At 42.1% G+C, this 22,166-nt stretch overlaps 1 protein-coding gene across 3 annotated transcripts in view; it reads right to left on the bottom strand.

Moving 5' to 3' along the window:
• LOC123306664 (nephrin-like) overlaps positions 1 to 22,166 on the bottom strand; it is a 721,736-nt gene that overhangs the window by 76,891 nt on the left and 622,679 nt on the right. For all 3 annotated transcript variants that reach the window (XM_044888766.1, XM_044888768.1, XM_044888767.1), the window contains one exon: positions 17,202 to 17,495. In XM_044888766.1, coding sequence (XP_044744701.1) covers positions 17,202 to 17,495 — 294 coding nt within the window. The remainder of the gene's footprint in view (positions 1 to 17,201; positions 17,496 to 22,166) is intronic.

Here is a 22,166-nt window from a genome sequence, read left to right as displayed (position 1 = left end):
GCGCTTTAGCTACTCATTCATATATTCGTCGCCGGTACTGGATTCTGGACGGACGTAATGTAGTACGCAATCGACTGCGCAGGTGCAATCGATGCTTCTCGTGCAAACCTCGTCCCCTGGTACAACCAATGGGCAATCTGCCCCGGGAGCGACTATCCTCTGCTATGGCCTTTCTTACCACTGGTGTCGACTACGCCGGACACTTTTACGTCACGAGTGCCCGACTACGTGGGGCTGTCAGCACGAAGGCATACCTGGTTGTTTTCATCTGCTTCACCACCAAGGCAGTTCACCTAGAATTGGCATCTGAGCTGTCCACTCCAGCGTTCATCGCTGCTTATCGGCGGTTCGTTGCGCGCCGCGGTCACCCTTCCGTCATCTTTTCCGACAACGGGACCAACTTCGTTGGAGCTCATAACTACCTTCGTGACCTTGGTCGCTTATTGTCAGCTCCACAACATCAGCAGAGTCTTTGTGATGCTGCCTCGTCGTCTGGAACCGATTGGCGATTTATACCCCCTTCCAGTCCTCACTTTGGCGGCCTTTGGGAGGCCGCTGTGAAATCTGCTAAGCATCATCTCACTCGCGTTATCGGCGAGCAGAAACTCACTTACGAGGAATTTCTCACCGTCTGTACACAGGTTGAGGCTATTCTCAACTCCCGTCCTCTGTATCTTCCCTCATCTGACCCTTCGGATTTTGAGGCCCTCACACCGGGGCATTTCTTGATTTTCCGCCCCCTCAACGCTCCTCCTGACCATGATGTCAGTTCCGTGTCGGTGAATCGCTTATCTCGTTGGCAGCTAGTCCAGCGATTCCAGCAGGATTTTTGGAAGCGCTGGCGTCAGGAATACTTGCATACCTTGCAGCAACGTCATAAGTGGTTGCAGCCGTCTACCCCTATCCTTCCGGGCACTGTGGTCATCATTCGAGATGATGGTCTTCCTCCTCTGAAGTGGAGTATCGGCCGTATATCATCTGTTTTTCCCGGAGCTGACTCCACAACTCGTGTGGCTGATGTTGCCACCCCTTCTGGGACAATTCGGCGACCAATCGTCAAGCTGTGTCCTCTTCCAAGTCAGTAGATGACTTTCTTCTTTCGTCTGTTCACTCCTTTCAGTTGGTCTTACTGAAGGGATCCTTCAGGGCGGGCGGCATGTTAAGTCGTGAAAGAAGAATGTTGTGTTGCCTAGGTGGTCTGCTTCGGGGGTTTTTTCGACCCGAGAACTAGCGCCATACGGCTTTCGGCGAAAGCATACATCGCGACTTGCGTACGACATATAAGTCAATGTCGTCAGTTTGTTTACCACGAGAACGTGCTTCTAATAAATTCAGAAAAGTTATTAAAATTCATTGCTATTCTATCATCTAAAGTTGAGGAAGATTTGTTTCGCAAACTTCTCGTCACCATACGATTATTCATCTGTTTTCTTCGGTGAAGAAATATTCATCTGCTTTCTTCGGTCATCTGTTTGGACGGAAAATTTGAGGTTGAGCAACCAAAACCAAAGGTGAAGTGCCCTTGGAGCCTTGTGCAACCGGTGGAGTGATCGCCACGAAGCAAGTGCAGAGGAGGTTATCCCCTTTTTCCCTCCTGGAGCCAATTCTGCTACTGAGTTGAGTGGAGGATCACAGGACTTCATACGTCAACGTCGACTTCTGGGTGAGTGCCTTCATCTGATCGGTTGCTCAATTTTCGTAATTATTTTCATCTGAAATTGATCGTTGCAGTTGCCGATCATTTACCAATGAAAAATTCAAATTCAGAATTGCCATTCTGATTTTGTTTATTGTCAATTTGTAATTGATTATTGCCAATTTGAAATTGAGTAATTCCAATTTGCTTCTGATTAATGCCAGTTTGAAATTGATATTGTCAATTTGATTTTGACTAATGTCATTTTGATTTTGATCAGCGCTAATTTGAACTTGAAAAGGTATAGTGATTGAAATAATCTCATAGGTCTGTCTTCTATTTCATAACTCAACTGAGTTGCTCGGGGAAAACACCACGAGTCCGAAGGACTCAGCAACTCAGTTCAGTTTTGTTATATTTAATAATAACTATTATTACCTATTGTTTCAATGATTATATTTATTGATCCTCTAAGCTCTTCTAGATACGACCGGTCATAGAGAAAGAAATACAATAAAATATCACATAGTCAGAAAATACAATTCTGGGTCAAAATGTAGAATATAAACACATAGAGTTGTGTTTATATTGTGTTAAAAGTAAAATGAAAATATTATTCATTCACATACGCTTTTGAAGATGATCGAAATTCCCCATCAAGTAGGCTAATCCCCGGTTTACAGAGCTTGATAGAGAAATCAAGCTCTAGCTGATGGTTTTAGGTATATCTACTATTTGTTTTCAATCAATAATTCAATTCGGCTTATCCAGTCTATCATTTTTCTATATTCTAAGTAACAGATATTTTCATAAGGAATAGCTTCGGAATAAAAATCTTAAAAATCTATTTTACCTACAGAGTGTATGTATCATCCCATAATACGAATATTTATTTTGTCACTCCCACACTTCACAAATCAATAAACAATATTACATCAACTGCCATTGTGACGATATATTCCTAGAATTATAGCTTCATGAATGCAGTTTCAACATTTTTGGAAAACTGCATTTTTGCGCGTTTCTTCCTTAAAATGAGAGAATTATCATTTCACTCAAGTGTCTGTGATTTTCTAATTTTGGGCCGAAAATGGCTTAAAACGAATCATTGATGAGGAATTAATGGTCAACTCAATTCAGTCCGGTCGGATGCAAACACTTTAACTTACGAAGGAAAAGAGCTTGAATGTCGAATGCAGTTGATTTCAGTAATGGACTACGTCCGCTAAGTGGTGCTGGAGCTATAGGCATCTTAATCTTTTTTTCAATATTCAAGAGGGTAGTCGTAGAGTATTAACCCGAAGACTGTAAAATATTGTTGGGATCGTAGATAATTCGGCACCTCGAAAAATATTCGTTAGATATGTCAACAAATGTTACGATCTAAATCATCAACTATCAAACTACTATCACTGAATGTATTAACAGAAATACGATATCGTCGACAAAGAGAAGATTTCTTTTATTATACACCTGCCTTAATCTTGGAGGCGTGATTCCTTTATGATTTTTCAGGAATCTTCAAAATATTTCGTTGAAGCCTGTTAAGTCGTGAAAGAAGAATGTTGTGTTGCCTAGGTGGTCTGCTTCGGGGGTTTTTTCGACCCGAGAACTAGCGCCATACGGCTTTCGGCGAAAGCATACATCGCGACTTGCGTACGACATATAAGTCAATGTCGTCAGTTTGTTTACCACGAGAACGTGCTTCTAATAAATTCAGAAAAGTTATTAAAATTCATTGCTATTCTATCATCTAAAGTTGAGGAAGATTTGTTTCGCAAACTTCTCGTCACCATACGATTATTCATCTGTTTTCTTCGGTGAAGAAATATTCATCTGCTTTCTTCGGTCATCTGTTTGGACGGAAAATTTGAGGTTGAGCAACCAAAACCAAAGGTGAAGTGCCCTTGGAGCCTTGTGCAACCGGTGGAGTGATCGCCACGAAGCAAGTGCAGAGGAGGTTATCCCCTTTTTCCCTCCTGGAGCCAATTCTGCTACTGAGTTGAGTGGAGGATCACAGGACTTCATACGTCAACGTCGACTTCTGGGTGAGTGCCTTCATCTGATCGGTTGCTCAATTTTCGTAATTATTTTCATCTGAAATTGATCGTTGCAGTTGCCGATCATTTATTGGTGCCGAAGAAACCAGGGAATCTTTAGATATTCAGTCTAATTTCATTCATCTGATTGCTTTCATTTCATATTTCATTGTCGTTATTTCATTCGGAGAAATTAACAGTGCAATTCTTTATTTGTTTTTTTTTGTTATCGCTCATCATCTGTTTGTTATCTTCGCATCGTCTGTTCATTTCAGCGAAGTTTTCGGAATTCATTTAGCTACCGGGGTTGTTCAAGAAGTAAAATGCCGTCGATGGATAAATTGAAGGCTTTGATCAACGAATCCATCGTCAAGCGAGAAAATGCTTTCGCCGCGGCCTCTACTTTATTTAAATTAATTAAAGGGTTGACTAATGAGGCAGATGTGGCCAATATGTGTTTATCTGAGCTCTTTAAGATAGAGAAGGCCTTCAAAGAGGCTGATGAGTTGATTGTTAAACTCAACTCTCAGTTGGAGGAGCCAGAACGGGACGGATCGCCATCGAAATTCGCGGCATTTTTTGAGATTTGCCTGCAGATCCGCGCTGCCCACAGTCAGCTGACTGCGTCTACGTCGGTCGCAAAGACGGGTTCATCCTCCTCTGTTGACCTTCCGATTCCTCGGGTCGAGTTGCCATGTTTTCATGGTAAAATCGAAGAATGGCCCGGCTTCATCGCACTATTCGACGCTCTTGTGCATCAAAGCAACTCCCTGGCGCCTGTTCAAAAATTTCACCTGCTAACGTCTGCTCTCTCAGGTGAAGCGGCTTCTGTCATCTCCGGCTTTGAGCTAAATTCAGTCAATTATCCTCTGGCTTATCAGGCCCTTTACGCTCGGTACCAAAATCCCCGTCGGCTGGCTGACTTGTATGTGAACCAGATACTGGATTCGCGGCCGGCGTCTGTTTCTTCTTTATCCCAGTTGAAACAATTCGCCACCACGCATCAAAATGCCATCAACGCCCTCAAGGCATTGCCCATTCCAGATTTGGCTGATTATCTTCTGTTTTCTCTTGCCTTGCGCAACTTAGACGTACCATCTCGCCAGCTGTTCGAGGGGCAATTATCCTCTGATGACTTTCCTAACCTCACCCAATTGCTCGAATTCACCAATCGACAATTACGAGTGTTGGAAAGCACTTCCATCACTTCGTCCCGTGCGTCTGCGCCAAAGAGGCCGCCTAGACCTCAATCACCAGCGGGGTCAGCGTCTGCTCCTTCATCGTCTGGGCCCTCCTCTGCTGGTCCGTCCTCCCGTCGTCCTGCCTATGCAGGTGTGCGTCCTCCTACATCTTCTGGTTCGTCGTCAGTGTGTGTGTTCTGCTCGGCGAATCACTCAATTCGCCAGTGTCGTGAGTTCAAAGCCATGACCATCCATCAGCGAAGAGCTTTCGTGACTGAGAGGCGATTATGTAGAAATTGCATGTCATCGTTCCACGCCACTGCTGATTGTGGTTCGGATCAGTGCTGTCACACGTGCGGGGGGCGTCACCATACGATTCTTCATCTGGCACCTGTTGGCCCTACGCCCTCTCTTGGTACCCAAACGGAGGAGAAACCAACGAATCAGACTCCCTCTCAACCTTCTGGTTCGTCGGAGCCGCCAGCCCGTGCCTCCACCTCTCGAGGTAGTTCAGTGAGAGGCCGAAGGACTGGCCTGGGGGGGTCTCGCACGCCTCCTAAGGGGTCAAGTTCAGCATCTTCTGGAAGCGGTTCCGAATGACTGCGAATGCGGTCAGCTTGTGGTAACCACTTGTTCCCGTCTTCTCGTCTGTTCTCTTCTTGTCATCTGTTTTCCTCTGTACGGTCTGCCTTGCGTAAGAGTAATAGTCCTGACCACCTTATGCCTACCGCTTGGATCCGCTTAGATAACCAGCGGAATGTTGTATTCGGCCGAGCTCTTCTCGATTCCGGCTGCCAACACACCCTCATCACCCGAGCTTGGGCCACCAAGCTTCGTCTGCGCATTCACCCTGAAGTTGTTCAACTTCGCACCTTAAGTAACGCAGATCGGTTTCGTATCCAAGGGTACGCATACGTTAGCCTCTGTCACCAAGGGGACCCCCCCCATCTCATCATCAAGGCCTACGTCATTGACAGCCCCATAGATCCTCTCCCTGTCCAAGCGTTTAATGGCCGATGGCCCGAGTTTCAGCAATTCAACCTAGCTGACCCACTCTTCTATCTGCCTCGTATCATAGGGATGTTGATTGGATCGGATGTGCTCCCTCATCTTATTCTTCCTGGCACGATGTGCCCATCGTCTGAACTTCCGGGGGCATTGTCTACCACCTTAGGTTGGGTGCTTTATGGGCCCTATGCTCGCCATCGCAAGAAGACTAAACATGTTTCCTTCTCACCTGACACTGTCAACAGTCGCGCTCATCAGGGCTCTCGGCAGCGCGCCTCTCCCTCGTCTTCTGCAGGGTCATCATCTGCTGTACGTTCTCCGTCTTCTTCGCCGCCCAAATCCCCCGTTTCAGTGATCACCTATCAATCTTCCTCTGACAACACTAACTCTGACATAAAATCTCCTGCTGCTGCTGACCTTCAAACCATGGATATGACCCCCTGGCAGCCGTCGGACCAGGAACTTGTCAACATCGTTCGGCGCTTCTGGGAACTTGACAGGGTACCTGACGTGCTTCCGCTGACCCCAGCCGAGAGGGAGTGTGAGATGATGTACTGCGCTGATGTCACCCGTGACTCCAACGGAAGGTACACTGTCGGTTTGCCCTTGACGTCGTCTAGGCTGGGCACCTCCGTCAACGTGGCAACTAGACAATTTATTCGGCTCGAACATCGTCTGGATAATAACCCTACCCTTCGTGTCGCTTATCATGAGTTCATGCGAGATTATCTCGAGAGTGGCCATATGGAATTGGTCCCTGAGTCTTCTGATTGTCCGCGATATGAGCCATATTATATCCCTCACCATCCCGTACATCGTCCCGATGATCCTCCTGATAAAATTCGTGTAGTCTTCAATGCCTCTTGTGCATCCGCTAATGGCAAATCACTCAACGATCTTCTGCTGACAGGTCCGAAGCTGCAAGCGGACATTTCCACCCTCCTGCTTCGCTTTCGTCTATATCGCTTTGTCTTCACCGCCGACATTAGGCAGATGTACCGACAGATCCTGATACTCCCTGAGCAAAGGGACTATCAACGTATAGTCTGGCGTTTTAGCAAACACGAACCTCTCCAATATTATCGTCTGAACACCGTCACGTATGGAGTTTCTTCTGCTCCCTTCATAGCACTTAGGACCCTTCGACAACTGGCTTCGGATGACGGACCCAAGTTTCCTGCTGCTAGGCAAGTATTGCTGGATGAAATTTATGTTGATGACATCTTGACAGGCTGTTCATCCGAGGCTGAAGCTCTCGAGTTGCGACAGCAAGTGCAGGATCTGCTCAAGGCGGGCGGTTTCGAGCTACGCAAATGGGCTACTAATCATCTTCCTCTGCTAGACGGTGTTCCGGCCGACCATTGTAGAGAATCCTCGTCCACTGACCCCCTTCTTCTCGATCGTGAACCAGGTCTCAAGATTCTGGGGCTTGGGTGGAACCCTTCATCTGATCACTTCTTCTATTCTGTTCGGTCGACTTCAACGGCAATCACCAAGCGAACTGTGCTGAGTCAGATGGCTAAAATCTTCGACCCTCTGGGATGGTTAACTCCTGTTACCTTCTATGCTAAAATCTTCTTCCGTCAGCTCTGCCTACTCCATCTGGAGTGGGACCAACCTCTTTCGAATGAGGTTCAGCGCCCATGGTTGCAATTTCAGTCCCAGCTCCCCACTTTGTCAGAGCTTCACATACCACGATTCATCCCTGACGTTTCTTCTTCTACGCATCGGTTGGTTGGCTTCTGTGATGCTTCTGAATCAGGCTACGCTGCGGTCGTTTATCTCCGCACTTTTGCATCGTCTGGTCACTGCCAGGTGTCTCTTCTAGCGGCCAAATCAAAAATTGCTCCTTGCAAGGCTATAACTCTACCTCGTTTGGAGCTGTGCGGTGCTCATCTTCTCGCAAAGCTTATGCATCACCTGTCCACTCGCGTGTTGCAGCATCTCGGCGCTGAGTGCATGGCCTTCTGTGACTCTTCTGTGGCCTTGTCGTGGATCCGCGGCGAGAGTCACAGGTGGAAGACATTTGTCGGCAATCGGGTTGCTGAAATCCAAGATCTCATTCCCTCTGACTGCTGGAGACATGTAGTGTCTGAGGACAACCCAGCTGATTGTGCCTCTCGAGGATTGATGCCTGCAGACATTCATCATCACCCATTGTGGTGGCGGGGTCCTCACTGGTTGTCTTTCGACTCATCCTTATGGCCCTTTTCCTCTGTTGATTCATCTCAAACTGATCGAGTAGACGAAGAAGCCAAGCCGATCTCCGCTTTGATGTTAGCGGCTATCTTCGATGAACCCACCATGATTGACCGCTTTTCCTCGTATCTTCGACTCAAGCGGGTCACCGCCTTTTGTCGAAGATTCATAATGAATACTCGTGGTACATCATTCCCTCGGTCAGGTTTTCTTTCCTCTGTTGAGCTCCAGGAGGCGGAAGCCTGCTTAATACGTCTGGTCCAATCTGTTTATTTCGCCGAGGAGTTGTCTGAGCTTCGAAAGCCATCTTCTCGTCTTCGGCTCATCATGAAGCTTCACCTTTTTTGTGACGAGCATGGACTTATTCGTGTTGGAGGCCGCCTGTCAGCGGCCTTGTTGCCGTATAGACACAAACACCCTGTTCTTCTGCCAAAGAATAGCCATCTCACTCATCTGATTATCGATGATGCCCATTATCGTCTCCTGCACGCCGGCGCTTTAGCTACTCATTCATATATTCGTCGCCGGTACTGGATTCTGGACGGACGTAATGTAGTACGCAATCGACTGCGCAGGTGCAATCGATGCTTCTCGTGCAAACCTCGTCCCCTGGTACAACCAATGGGCAATCTGCCCCGGGAGCGACTATCCTCTGCTATGGCCTTTCTTACCACTGGTGTCGACTACGCCGGACACTTTTACGTCACGAGTGCCCGACTACGTGGGGCTGTCAGCACGAAGGCATACCTGGTTGTTTTCATCTGCTTCACCACCAAGGCAGTTCACCTAGAATTGGCATCTGAGCTGTCCACTCCAGCGTTCATCGCTGCTTATCGGCGGTTCGTTGCGCGCCGCGGTCACCCTTCCGTCATCTTTTCCGACAACGGGACCAACTTCGTTGGAGCTCATAACTACCTTCGTGACCTTGGTCGCTTATTGTCAGCTCCACAACATCAGCAGAGTCTTTGTGATGCTGCCTCGTCGTCTGGAACCGATTGGCGATTTATACCCCCTTCCAGTCCTCACTTTGGCGGCCTTTGGGAGGCCGCTGTGAAATCTGCTAAGCATCATCTCACTCGCGTTATCGGCGAGCAGAAACTCACTTACGAGGAATTTCTCACCGTCTGTACACAGGTTGAGGCTATTCTCAACTCCCGTCCTCTGTATCTTCCCTCATCTGACCCTTCGGATTTTGAGGCCCTCACACCGGGGCATTTCTTGATTTTCCGCCCCCTCAACGCTCCTCCTGACCATGATGTCAGTTCCGTGTCGGTGAATCGCTTATCTCGTTGGCAGCTAGTCCAGCGATTCCAGCAGGATTTTTGGAAGCGCTGGCGTCAGGAATACTTGCATACCTTGCAGCAACGTCATAAGTGGTTGCAGCCGTCTACCCCTATCCTTCCGGGCACTGTGGTCATCATTCGAGATGATGGTCTTCCTCCTCTGAAGTGGAGTATCGGCCGTATATCATCTGTTTTTCCCGGAGCTGACTCCACAACTCGTGTGGCTGATGTTGCCACCCCTTCTGGGACAATTCGGCGACCAATCGTCAAGCTGTGTCCTCTTCCAAGTCAGTAGATGACTTTCTTCTTTCGTCTGTTCACTCCTTTCAGTTGGTCTTACTGAAGGGATCCTTCAGGGCGGGCGGCATGTTAAGTCGTGAAAGAAGAATGTTGTGTTGCCTAGGTGGTCTGCTTCGGGGGTTTTTTCGACCCGAGAACTAGCGCCATACGGCTTTCGGCGAAAGCATACATCGCGACTTGCGTACGACATATAAGTCAATGTCGTCAGTTTGTTTACCACGAGAACGTGCTTCTAATAAATTCAGAAAAGTTATTAAAATTCATTGCTATTCTATCATCTAAAGTTGAGGAAGATTTGTTTCGCAAACTTCTCGTCACCATACGATTATTCATCTGTTTTCTTCGGTGAAGAAATATTCATCTGCTTTCTTCGGTCATCTGTTTGGACGGAAAATTTGAGGTTGAGCAACCAAAACCAAAGGTGAAGTGCCCTTGGAGCCTTGTGCAACCGGTGGAGTGATCGCCACGAAGCAAGTGCAGAGGAGGTTATCCCCTTTTTCCCTCCTGGAGCCAATTCTGCTACTGAGTTGAGTGGAGGATCACAGGACTTCATACGTCAACGTCGACTTCTGGGTGAGTGCCTTCATCTGATCGGTTGCTCAATTTTCGTAATTATTTTCATCTGAAATTGATCGTTGCAGTTGCCGATCATTTAAAGCCAATTGTCAGTGCTATTTCTCATTACCTATTAACATTTTTTCGTTCGATTTTCATTAAATTATCTTCATCAATTTCTGAACAAAAATCTGGACCACTCAAGGTATACGAAACACGTGGATTCCTATTTAACTATTTGCAATAAAACAGAGCCACTTTTTTTTTTTTTTTTTTTTTTTTTGTGTAGCAGGGGGAAAATCTGCAAACAGACGAACACACCCTCTCCTGAGGGGGAACAGTGTGGGGATTCTCACTCTCTGAGCTCGAGACCCACTAAAAACCCTTAACTGCTTCTTCATAGGTTCCGGGCATTTTGCCTATTAACCAGTTGACTCTTATGGTTTCTGGACTCTCACACGATCGTAGTCGTGTTGATATTTGTATGCTGCCTATAGCTTTTATAGGTTAAGCTCTTCTTTGGTTACATTTAAATCCTTAACTGATCTCTGGGTCTTCGGTGGTAGGTTCTTGACCTTCTAGCTTCTTCCGTTGGATCGTAGTCGACTAATCTTCGTAGTTCCTCATTTGGATGTTGTTTGGCTTTGTCGAATATCCTTTCCGCCTTTCTCTTCATAAATTCGGTAACTGGTTCCCATTCCAAGTCCTTGTAGATTTGTTTGTTCCTAACAAACCAGGGTACGTCCATCGCCATTCTAAGGAGTTTATTCTCAGTGGCCTGTATTCTCTTGATGTGGGTCTTGGCTGCGAAGCCCCATGCCGCCGAACCATATGTGAGTTGTGGTCGCGCAATTGTTTTAATCATCGTCAACTTGATGTTCTTATTCATATGACTTCTTCTGCCTATGAGTGGATAAAGTTTACTCATTGCGGCTTTTGTTTTATCAACAGCACATTTGATGTGGTTTTTCCATGTAAGTCCTCTGTCAAGCGTCACTCCTAGGTATGTTGCTTCATTTTTCCATTCAACCTCTTCTCCATCAACTTCAAGGTTTTCTTCCATCCTCAATCTTCTCTTTTGCAGTAATATTGCTTGAGTCTTTTTTCCATTGATTTGGATTTTCCATTTGATGCACCATTTGAGTAATTCATCTATGGCTTCCTGCAGTCTCCGGTGTATGATCTCTGGGCGTCGATGTCTGAACGCTATTCCTGTGTCATCTGCGTACAAGGTGAGCATATTTCTAGCTCTTCATTGTCATCATCATTTCTGTAATTTATTCTGGCTTCTCTCTCAATTGAGTCGGCCAGTGCTTCGGCTTTCTCAAGTCTCGTATATACCATTCCGTTTGCTCCATGCAGTGGAGGTATAACTGTCCGTTCTCGTCGTAAGCGTTTTTGCATTTTCCAAGCCGAGTGATCTATTGTATTCAGTTCTCTTAATCTCTGGTGCCATCTGCTATTACGCAGTTCTGTTAAAGCATTTTTCAATATCTGGCTATGCTTATTCAGTTTCTTCTTGTCTTCTTCTCTTTTTGTTGTTCTGTAGATTTTTCTGAGTCTTCTGTTCTTTTTTATAAGTTCCTTTATATCCCTTGGCGTATCTCCGTGTGAATGTTTCGGAATTGGTTTCCTTATTCTCTTGGTGCTTTCTTCATAGGCTTCTTTTATTTGATTTTCCAATTTTTCAACTGCTTCATCTAATTCATCCTGGGTGTTTATTTGGGGAATTTCCGTGATTTTCTCCTGAAGTGAATTCTTATATTTCTCCCAGTCTGTGCGTTCCTTGGTTTGTGTCTCTTCTTCGTTTCTTGGGCCATGTCCCACTATGAATTCTATGGGATTGTGGTCTGAAGTTCCGTCTTCTATTGTATCAATGCTGATTTCTTCAGTGATGTCTTTCATTACGACAATGTCCAGTACATCAGGTAGTCCATTTACTCTTGGTATGTAGGTCGGTATATCAGGTCCTATTACAACTGCATCAAGTTTTTCAGCATAAATCTTCAGTCTTCTCCCGTTGGTATTTTCCACTCTACTATTCCATTCCTGCGATTTGCAGTTAAGATCACCAATTATGATTTTAGGGTGTCTTCCTTCTAGTAGCATTTTTAGATCCTCTTCCAGCATGTCCTTATCCGGTGATTTATAAGTTGAAATAATCTTCACTTGTCCTCGATTGGTATTCACAATAATCGATATTGCTTCTACTTCTTGACCATTGAATATTTGGTCGAAATGGTGATCCATATTCCTTCTAGCCAGTATAGCAACGCCACCTGTGCTGTTAGGTCTATCATTTCTGTAGATATCGTAATTGGGAAATGCTATCCGAACGTTGGCGTTAAGTCTTGTTTCTTGGAGAGCTATGACATCCGGTCTCTTCTCTTCAATCAGTTCTTCGAATTCTGATCTGCGGGCTCTCAATCCTTCGACGTTCCAAGAGACAATTATGAGATTGTTCTTTATCGTCGTATCAGCCATTAAATATTCTTAATAATTTGCTGCATCTTCTTCTCAATCTCTTTCTCCAGATTGTGCATCATCGTGCTGAGGAGGTTTTTCGTGAACTTATCTAGTTCCTCAGTGATTCCAGAAATTCCTTTCCTGGTTTCGGCTTTTTTGACGGTTTTTGACTTTTCCTTCTTTTTCTCTGGATTCTCCGTGTCTTTGACCACTTTGGTTGCAGTTTCCTGGGGTTTCTTCACTTCCGAAGAGTTTTGGGATGGCCTCGGTGTATTTTGTGTTGGCCTCGAGCTGGTCTGGTTCGATCTTGGCGATCTCTTGGTCTTTTTAGTGACCAATTTCCATTCGCTACATCCCTTGTAGCTGGCTGGATGTCCTTGCTCTCCGCAGAGAACACAAGAGGCATTTCGCTCCTCGTTCTCCCTGGTAAGCGTACACTCCTTGGAGCTGTGATTACCGGAGCATTTCACGCACCTCCATGGAAAAGTGCACTTACTTTGGGCATGTCCATATCGCTGACAGCGGTAACATTGTCCAGGCCCAATCGTCCTTCTCTTAGGTTCAACAACACAGTTCATGTTGTAGAGCCTTTTCACCTCGAAGATACCCTTATTCTGGGTTTTAACCAGCAATAAGGGCATCGGCTGTTTTGTTTTATTTGAGGTCATCCTTATGACCTCAGCATCGACGATCCCTTGATCCTTGAGGTCGTCAAGGATCGTCGGGATATCTGCATCCAGCGGTAGGTATCTCACTACCGCGTATATTTTCTTTTCTTCCTCGCGTTGAAGAGTGTAAAACTCCCTATTTATTTTATGTAGGAAGTCCGTCATCCTTCTATGATCATCGGCGCTTTGTGGGACGATTCTTATACCGTCCTTTACTGTCGTCGCTCTTTGGTATTTAATACCGTTTCGCATTAACGCGTTCGAAATTGATGTCCATTCGGACGTACCTCTCAGGGTAACTGGGGGGATTTTTTCTTTTCTCTCCACTGGAGTGGTTTTCTCTTGGGCTGGGGTTTCCAAGACTCTTTTCTTGTTTGTATCTTCATTTGACGAGGAGCTATCCTTCCTCACTCTTTTGGCGGGTGGGGAAATTTTGGTTTGAGGGGTTTTGACCACCTCCATCTTCTGTTTTTGAACCGGTAAGTTCACTTCTTGGACATTTTTCAAAATAATGCTCCTCTTGAGTGCTTTGGAGTAACTTTCCTTATTTCCCTCCTGCAACTCGAGCCTCTCCCTGAGATTTTTAATCTCAGCAACTAAGCTAGATACGCATCTATCTAACTCATTCACCCTCGCTTTCAAACTTGCGTTCTCCTCTCTCAAAATATCGTGTTCGGACACGACATTAGCGATTTCTGGCGCGTCTTCTTCCATTACGGAATCGCAGTCCGAATGGTCAGACATTTTAGAATCTAATTAATAATTACTTTGCTACTGAAAGAAATTGAAAATAAAATTTTTCAAGACAAAAAAAAATGTATCTCATGCATAAAAACAAAACGGCTCATCAAAAATTCTCTACGCTATGAGAAAAATCAGAAAGAAAGATACGAAAAATAAGCTCACCTGATGTTTTCTGCAGTACCAACGAGAAAAAAAATCCCTGGACACTTAGGATGAACACCAACTTTGAAAATTTTAACGAATTAAAATTCTGATAACAAATATAGAACCTACAAAAACTCCACAGACGGAATCAAATATTCCGTAGCTTTGTTAGTGGCACTTTCACCTCCGCTTTCACTTTTACGGCACTGTGACTTTCTCGTCCGCTTTCTCTTTTATAGCACTAGGAGCACTGTAGCACGTCTTCTCCTGTCAAGCGAATGACTCGGAATGGACAGAGCCACTAAAAAATATTCTTCTAATTTTCGTAACTTTTGTTCCAATAATTTCGATCTGATACAACGAATAACAAAATTGGGCGTGGTTTCTTAGGATTTCGGAACGAAACATTTCAATATAGAACTTGATAGTACTGAAAAGAACTCATTGTGAAAATTAATGAGATATCAGTATATCAGACGACAATTAATCGAAAACAGTCAAAACCAACGTTCATCTTTGACCCAAACAAATCGACTGAAATGCATTAGTACATCGTCATCGTAGCGAGGTGTGGCAACTCAAATTCTGAGAAACTGTCCGTTTTTGTGAGGATTCTAGGGTGATTACTGTTGGTATGACTGACATAATTTCATTGCTTCGGAAAACGGACTATACCGACGTTGTTCAGTGTTATCCTTGCACTATACGAGCTGAGTTATCGTGACAGGCGTTAGCGTGCATAAAAATGAAATTTTCGTTTTTGAATGGGGCAAAAGGCAATACATGAGAATTAATGATACCGTTTCGGAGAAGTTTGTGATAACGTTTCCCCGATATATCCACATATTCTCCTTACCACCAATTAAAACAAAAACGGCTTTCATGAAACCCTTCTATACTCATCTGAACAATCTGAGTGTTGACGAGAAATAGTTATCTCCTTGGTCGGTGGAAGCCTCAAGTTTCGGAGAGGGTAGTAGGAGTAGTCTAAAAATATATCTATAGAACTTGTCACCTTATTTACACTAACGTAGGAATCCGCTTGGTTAAAAAACTTTTTTTTTCAAACGTATAATAACAACGTCATCCCAGGTGACCACATTACAGAGCAGCTATATAGCATAAATATATCCAGTGTTCCTTGTTTCTTGTTTTGTTTCAGGGCACAAATATAGAACAAGTATATAGAAGCTATGCTCCTATGCGATCTCAAACAAGGAACACATTTTCTTTCTGACGAGAGAATAAATAGTTAAAATATGAATCATACAAATATTTGTTCCAAATGAGTTCTATATGTAATACATTAATGTGATATGAAGAAAATGTTCTGGAGAAACAAATCAAATTACGAGAAACAAAGCTAACCCACGGCTTTCTTATGTCTTCAGGAAACGCTTCCAACTGTGAACACTGCCCTGATGAACGTCTGACTGTGAAACATCTAATAACTTTATGCCCACACTATGGAGATGAACGCCGACGATATGGTATCAAAGAGCGCCTGCATGATGTAGTAAGTTCACCCACCCAGATCGAAGCAACGATACGATTTCTCAAAGATAATGAACTGTACTCTATTATTTAAATCTTTATTGACTACTTTCAATGTGATCTTGTGTCAATGACCATAGCTGTCGAGACACGTTGATTTAAATAAATAAATAAATCACGAGAATTAACATGAAATATTGCTATAACATTGGACAAAACATTTTTTTGTTTTCAATTGGTGTGTTTTTTAGAATCATTGTTGAAAAGATAATTCCAAATATCACACATCAGTTCGGTAAAGTATGTAAACGAATGGAATGGACTCATAGTCGAAATCTATAATTTTAGATTACAAAATTGATAACAAAAGCTTAGTGCACAAAGTTATAGCACCAGAAAGAATATATGACATCATGATGGGTTTATAACTGTTTTCCAAAAAAAATTAGAAAATCCGATAGATATGATTTATTCATTTATTTCTACAAATTACATGTAGCATGTGAAAAAATATCTCATCTGCACCAAGCAGCTGGGTGACACCCAATAACTAATAAAACGTTTAACATCTGCACTTCACTTCCCGTAATCCACAGTTCAACTAAAAAAATGTCTATATAACTCAAAAAACTAAATGATAATAAATACAAATGCACTAATGAAAACAACAGTGTCAATAGCATTTCTCACAATTCTTCATATTTGTTTACGTTTTGCAGCGCCCTCGACGGTAGTTAAAACGTTAATGGTGTCACACTCTCCCCATGATCTTAAACTAATACATGGCAAATATAGAACAGGGCTTTAAATATGTTATGTGGATATCATGGAGAGGGAACATGACATTCACCCAAATATCGTATCAGACACGTAATGGTTACAGAAAAATAACAAATAACGAAGATCCCTATTAGATCTCCCAAGAAAACATAACAGATATATTACTGGTCACGTGGGATACGTTGACTGACAGGATCATCGACATGTTTTACTTTTCCTCCGCCGGAGGGAAATGTGGCACTATGTCAAAGATGACAATCGTAACAGACATATTTTCCAAAAACCACTCAATAATAACGATTGTGAAAATGAATCTAATCCAATGGTCATCCATATGTCATTTGGGGGAGAAGTGAGTTTTTATGGCTCGCCTGCCACGAAGTGAAAGAACAGTATGGAATCAATAAACCAAAGTCGAAAAAAGTGTCCTTCCAGTAAGTCGGTCGCGATACGAACGAACCAATTGTGCGGGTAAAGGCTGAATCATTCTTATAACTGTTTCACTTCGGCACAAATGCGACTGTACCACGATTACCACGAAACGCATACGATTCGTGGTCTGCATATATTCGCGAACCGAATGGGATCTGAATTGACATTGACAGGAATGCAAGCGGCCTGATTAGATCGAATTGGTGCAGCACATAATGTCAGTTGTAAACCCTCTCGATGTAGTGGTACGTGTTTATGTATCATTAGCTCACCTGCGGGGTTGATGTAGTACACACAGGGTTCCGTTTGCACACCGATCTCGTTCTTTCCCCAGCAGAGTAGAGTTCCGTAATCTAACGCTGTAACTGGCTTGTAAGCAGCCGTGCTACGAGCTTTCTCTGTGTGGATCTGATTTTGAGGAATATCCACGGTCCCTGCGGAGTTGTTGAATTTCCATACGAATTGAACGTCTGGAGGGTTGGCTTCTAGTTCGCACAATATCCTCGCTGTTTCAAGCCTAGCCACACCGAAAATTTTCTGCTGTCCGGGTCTGCAGACTGGGGCAACTGTAAAAAATAGGGTTTATCAGCGTCGCATGAGCCATATAAAAACCAAGAACCAACTGATGAAAAGATCAGAAGAATAAGTATTATTCGAAGAATGTGTAGGTATAGGTTATAGTGGGTCTTTATAAATTATTGTAATAACGCAGTGGGCGTGGAATTATACTTTGAAGCTCTATAAATATTCATTTACAAATAATAGAATAAAACAAAATGATGGCAATATCGAATATCCCAATAACTCCACAGTCTTTCAATTAATATTTTCTCAATTCGTAATGAACCAGAACCAGAAAAGAGTCGATAGGAATTTTGTGGTCGAAAGGCTTTCTCACAGCATAGATCAAAAAAATGATGAATCAACTTAATCATTAACATCTGAATAATCTATAATTACCTAAGAGAGAATGGTTTAAAATAATTCTTTTCCGAATGAGGAGAGACTGAATAACTTTTTCAATTAATAACAAAAGAATTCCTGAATACGGCTGACGAATACTTTCCGAAACTTAGAAAGTGAATATTCTAAACAGATGAAAATAGCCGGATAGATCATACAATAAATTTACCATCTTCAATTGTTCACGTCGATTAAGCTGAGGAAATCCAATACTGCTGAACTCCAAAAAAAGTCACCCATTTCTGGTTGAAATTGCAATACAAAATATTTACCTTAGAACTTAGATACATGGAATGGAAAATAAACATTCCAAAGACTGGAGTGAGATAGTTGCTTAGTGTCGCCAATCACAATTGAGACATTTGTCTCGGAGATCATTGTCACATCAATTTGCAGTACGAATAGCTAGGAAGTAAGATGTAAATTTTTTAATATAACGCCACTGTCTTAGTGTAAAGCTAGACAGAGAAACATCGAATGTGTGTACTACAAAACATTCATTTGTAGCACTGAATGTCCATTCCATGTATCTATGTTCTAAGGATATACAGATTATTAAAACAGAACAGTAAATACACTTAAACTAATTGAATCAATTGCAATGTGATTAAAATCACAAGTCTCATTATACGATTTCACGAGTCATGTTTCTTCAATTTTCCAAAAGAATCGTTACATTCAAGTCTTCCTTTAAATAGCTGTATTATTTTACCTCGAACAAGCACGACCAAGTTGAATTCGAAAGTTATAGGTTATAATCCGGACTTATTATAAGTCAGGATTGATTCTATGGATCGTGAACATGTTCTCTTCAACTTATTTTCAAACAGATGAATCGGTTTAGAACTGTGAACGCATTCTGTTCCATATTCTGCACTCTCGATTCTCGATATTTTGTCGGTTGAAATGCAGAACACGTATGTTAATGCACCAACGCACATGACCGACTTATAGTCGGGCCTACAAAACAGTCAGAGCGCGCTCCATTTTTGCACCGTCCAACAACGCCGATCACGATTGTCAGTGAAGCAGTTGGGCATAGAGGTATCTTGTTTCAACGCACACTAACGACAGTTTAGTCGGTTCTTGATCTATATTCTTTTGTGAATTACTGTACGCGTGCGAATTAAATAGTATACTTCATTCAAATTTATTTTAGCAGTCGTTTCGCCATGAAATAATTTTCTCAAGTTTTTGTAACTAGAACGAAGTTAGGTTGGCACTCATGAAATGTCGTTAATGTCATAACGCCGTTGCCACAACTAATATCAATTTTTATTACGAAAATGCCGAAAGTGATTGAAAAAAGAGACAGGGTTTCAGGAAGTGCTAATTAGAATTCAGGTCCACTCATTCAAATAGTTATACCCTGATATTCTAAAATCCACAATACGTCAGACGGTAGCGAACATATTCAATGTAAGAGAATTTATATATTGTTTCATCTGAATCTGAACGACTTATATTTCAGCTGAATGTTTCAACAATCAGAAAGATTGTGATTGAAGAGGATGACAAAGAATTTCCTTCTATTGGGAGACCCAAAAAAGTGGTGGCATTTGAGAATTTTATGTTTGAGTGAATTAATGCGAAAGTTTACTACAGGATTTTCGATAAATGTCATCGGAGAATAAGTTTCCTAAAATGGATTTTTCTATTTTTCATTTGACTTGTTCTATACATTGTGAATGTCTTAAGGTACCAATAAATACCTAATCATTATAATTGTATCAATGTATTAAGCTGAATAGCCACAAATACACGCCAGTTGTCCTGTTAATTGCTTATTCATGTGAAATTTTTGTTCAAAGGTGAAGTTCATCTTAACTTGAAACTTTCTTCAATTCCTTTTACTTATATTGATGCAAGATGATTTTAATTGAAGAATTTAACATTCTTGTAATTTTCTGTTAATTCCTTCGGGAGATACCCATTCCCAACCACTGCATCATATGCATTTCATCTTCGGGTTAATATTTTTGAAATCTACAAATGATGTTAGCCAAAGAAGATAACGAACATTAACTCTCCTCAAGCTAGTGCATATTATGATATTATACTGATCTCTTGTATTTTCCATGCAAATAACTGGATTTGGTATGCCTTCAATCAGTTTGTATAAACTTCAATTATGTTCGTCACATATTTTCCGAAGAGATTCGACATTGTGATAAACTACGTAATAACAGAAACTTTTACGTAGAACGGGCAACATAGCGTTGATTTAAAACCCAAAAATGTTTTGACAAGCTTCATAACCCCACATTTTCGTACTATACAGAGTGAAATGTGTCAAATTTCCATGGCCAACCGACTGCTAAAATAAAAGTGAATGAAGTATAGGTACACGATCAAAAATGGATATAGACATTGAAAAAGATTAATCTGTGAGGTATAGCAGAGGAGACATTTGTATGATACATCAACAGAAGAAAACTCGAATAAAATACTCAAGAATAAACTTAGGGAGGAAGTGTGTGTTGCGTTGATTGATGACAGGGATAAATTTAAAAAGGGTATAAAATTTAAAATTGGCTTTTCAATGAACGCTGAGAAGTTACTGGATGCACTCAAAATATGCTATTTCTGATTTTCTTTCTTAGGTACCTCAAATAAACCGCAACACATCCCAACGTATTCCTATCCATCTCCTGTTTCAATCACGAGGATGAAGAAGAAAATTTGTTAGACGATGAAGATTTTCAGAAAGAAGCATCTTCTTCTTGTTGGAGAAAGCAGTGGAGAAGAGACTGACCAGTACGACAAAGTCGAGGAAGAAGATATAATTTAGGCAAGCGATGGTTTCGATGAATAGGGATACAAAGTGTTTGTATTGAGTGGAGTATCAGGCTTTTGTTATGATTAATAGTATTAACCAGATCTTAGGGCTAGTAGTAATTTAGTTGTGAAACTCACAGAGCCCGTTTCAAGAAATCAAAACTACAAAGTTTTTTCGATAACTGGCTTACCAGTGTTCCATGTTCCAATACTGGTTTGTCTACGTAAAGAGGGCACTTTACCTCTTGGTACTATTCGCAAAAATCGTGTACCTGATTGCGTATTTCCCAAAGAATCTAATATAAAAAAGAAGGGTAGAGGTACAGTTATCGAACAAGTTTCCAAAGTCGATGGAATAGATGTTTGTGTGGTTTTTGGTACGATAATAAAATAGTTACTACAATATCAAATGAAGAAAGGAGAAGAATTATATCATGATTAATCGTGCAAAATGCATATAAGTTTACAACAGCTATATGGGTGGTGTTGATATTCTTGATTCCATGCTAGGTTATCACAGATCATAAGATCAACCAATTTTTACAGGAGAATATGTTTTCATTTCTTGGATATGTTGTGCTGGAATAGTTGGATATTGTGGAGTAGAACATTATCAGCCAAAAAGTCTAATGACTATTTACCACTGGCTGAATTCAAAATTGATATAGCAGAATTGAATGACACCTAAGAAGTGCGGCAGACCCAGTTGCTCACTGCAGCCCCAATTGGATTTCAAAAAAAGAAGTGCCCTCACAGATAAATATGAGTGATTTGCGTTTTTCTAGATGCCTTCTACCCGTTGTTGAGCTATATAAATTTAACTATGGAACACCTGGTAACATTGTGATATTATCACATCAGATAGTGAAAACTGGACAATTATTTTATAGCAATTCATAGCTCTGATACTCAAAAAAAGATATCGAAGTATATATGGATAAAAATGAACCCACATTCCATTTTCACAGAATCAGCTCTATCCTATGGGCGATGATGAATCTGACTGCCCAATCCTCATCAGTTTCCTTATGAAATCCAGATTAGAGAATCGGACGTAGAAGTAAATAAGTGGAAAATCTATTTTTGAAAGAAGCAAGAATTCCGAATGGGTATTTGATTGGATTAGGAACATCCTCGGTGCCATCGTTAGCACGTCGCGTCATACGGGCGAAAACGACTGCTTTATTAGTATGAATCGTGTCGAAGAGAAATGAGCGCAAACTGCAGAAATGCATTTGACTGAATCTAAGAAACAACGGTGAATTTTAGGCAGACTTTTTCTGATCTTTGCACTTAGAAGCGGATTCTCAATTAGATTAATTATAGTAATAAAACTTCTTAGTTCTTTAGAAATATGAGAGACTTTCTGAAGTATAGTAGATCACACTAGATGTGACCACAAAAAACAGATATTTCGGACGGTGTCCTCAATTGATTTTCGTCAGCCTAAACAAAATATGACATTTTACGTAACAATTTTCGAACGAAAAAACGAC

Source organism: Coccinella septempunctata, chromosome 2 (assembly GCF_907165205.1).
Source record: "Coccinella septempunctata chromosome 2, icCocSept1.1, whole genome shotgun sequence".
NCBI lineage: Eukaryota > Metazoa > Arthropoda > Insecta > Coleoptera > Coccinellidae > Coccinella > Coccinella septempunctata.
Note: the sequence above shows the minus strand (reverse complement) of the source record. Positions and strands in the feature narration are given on the sequence as shown.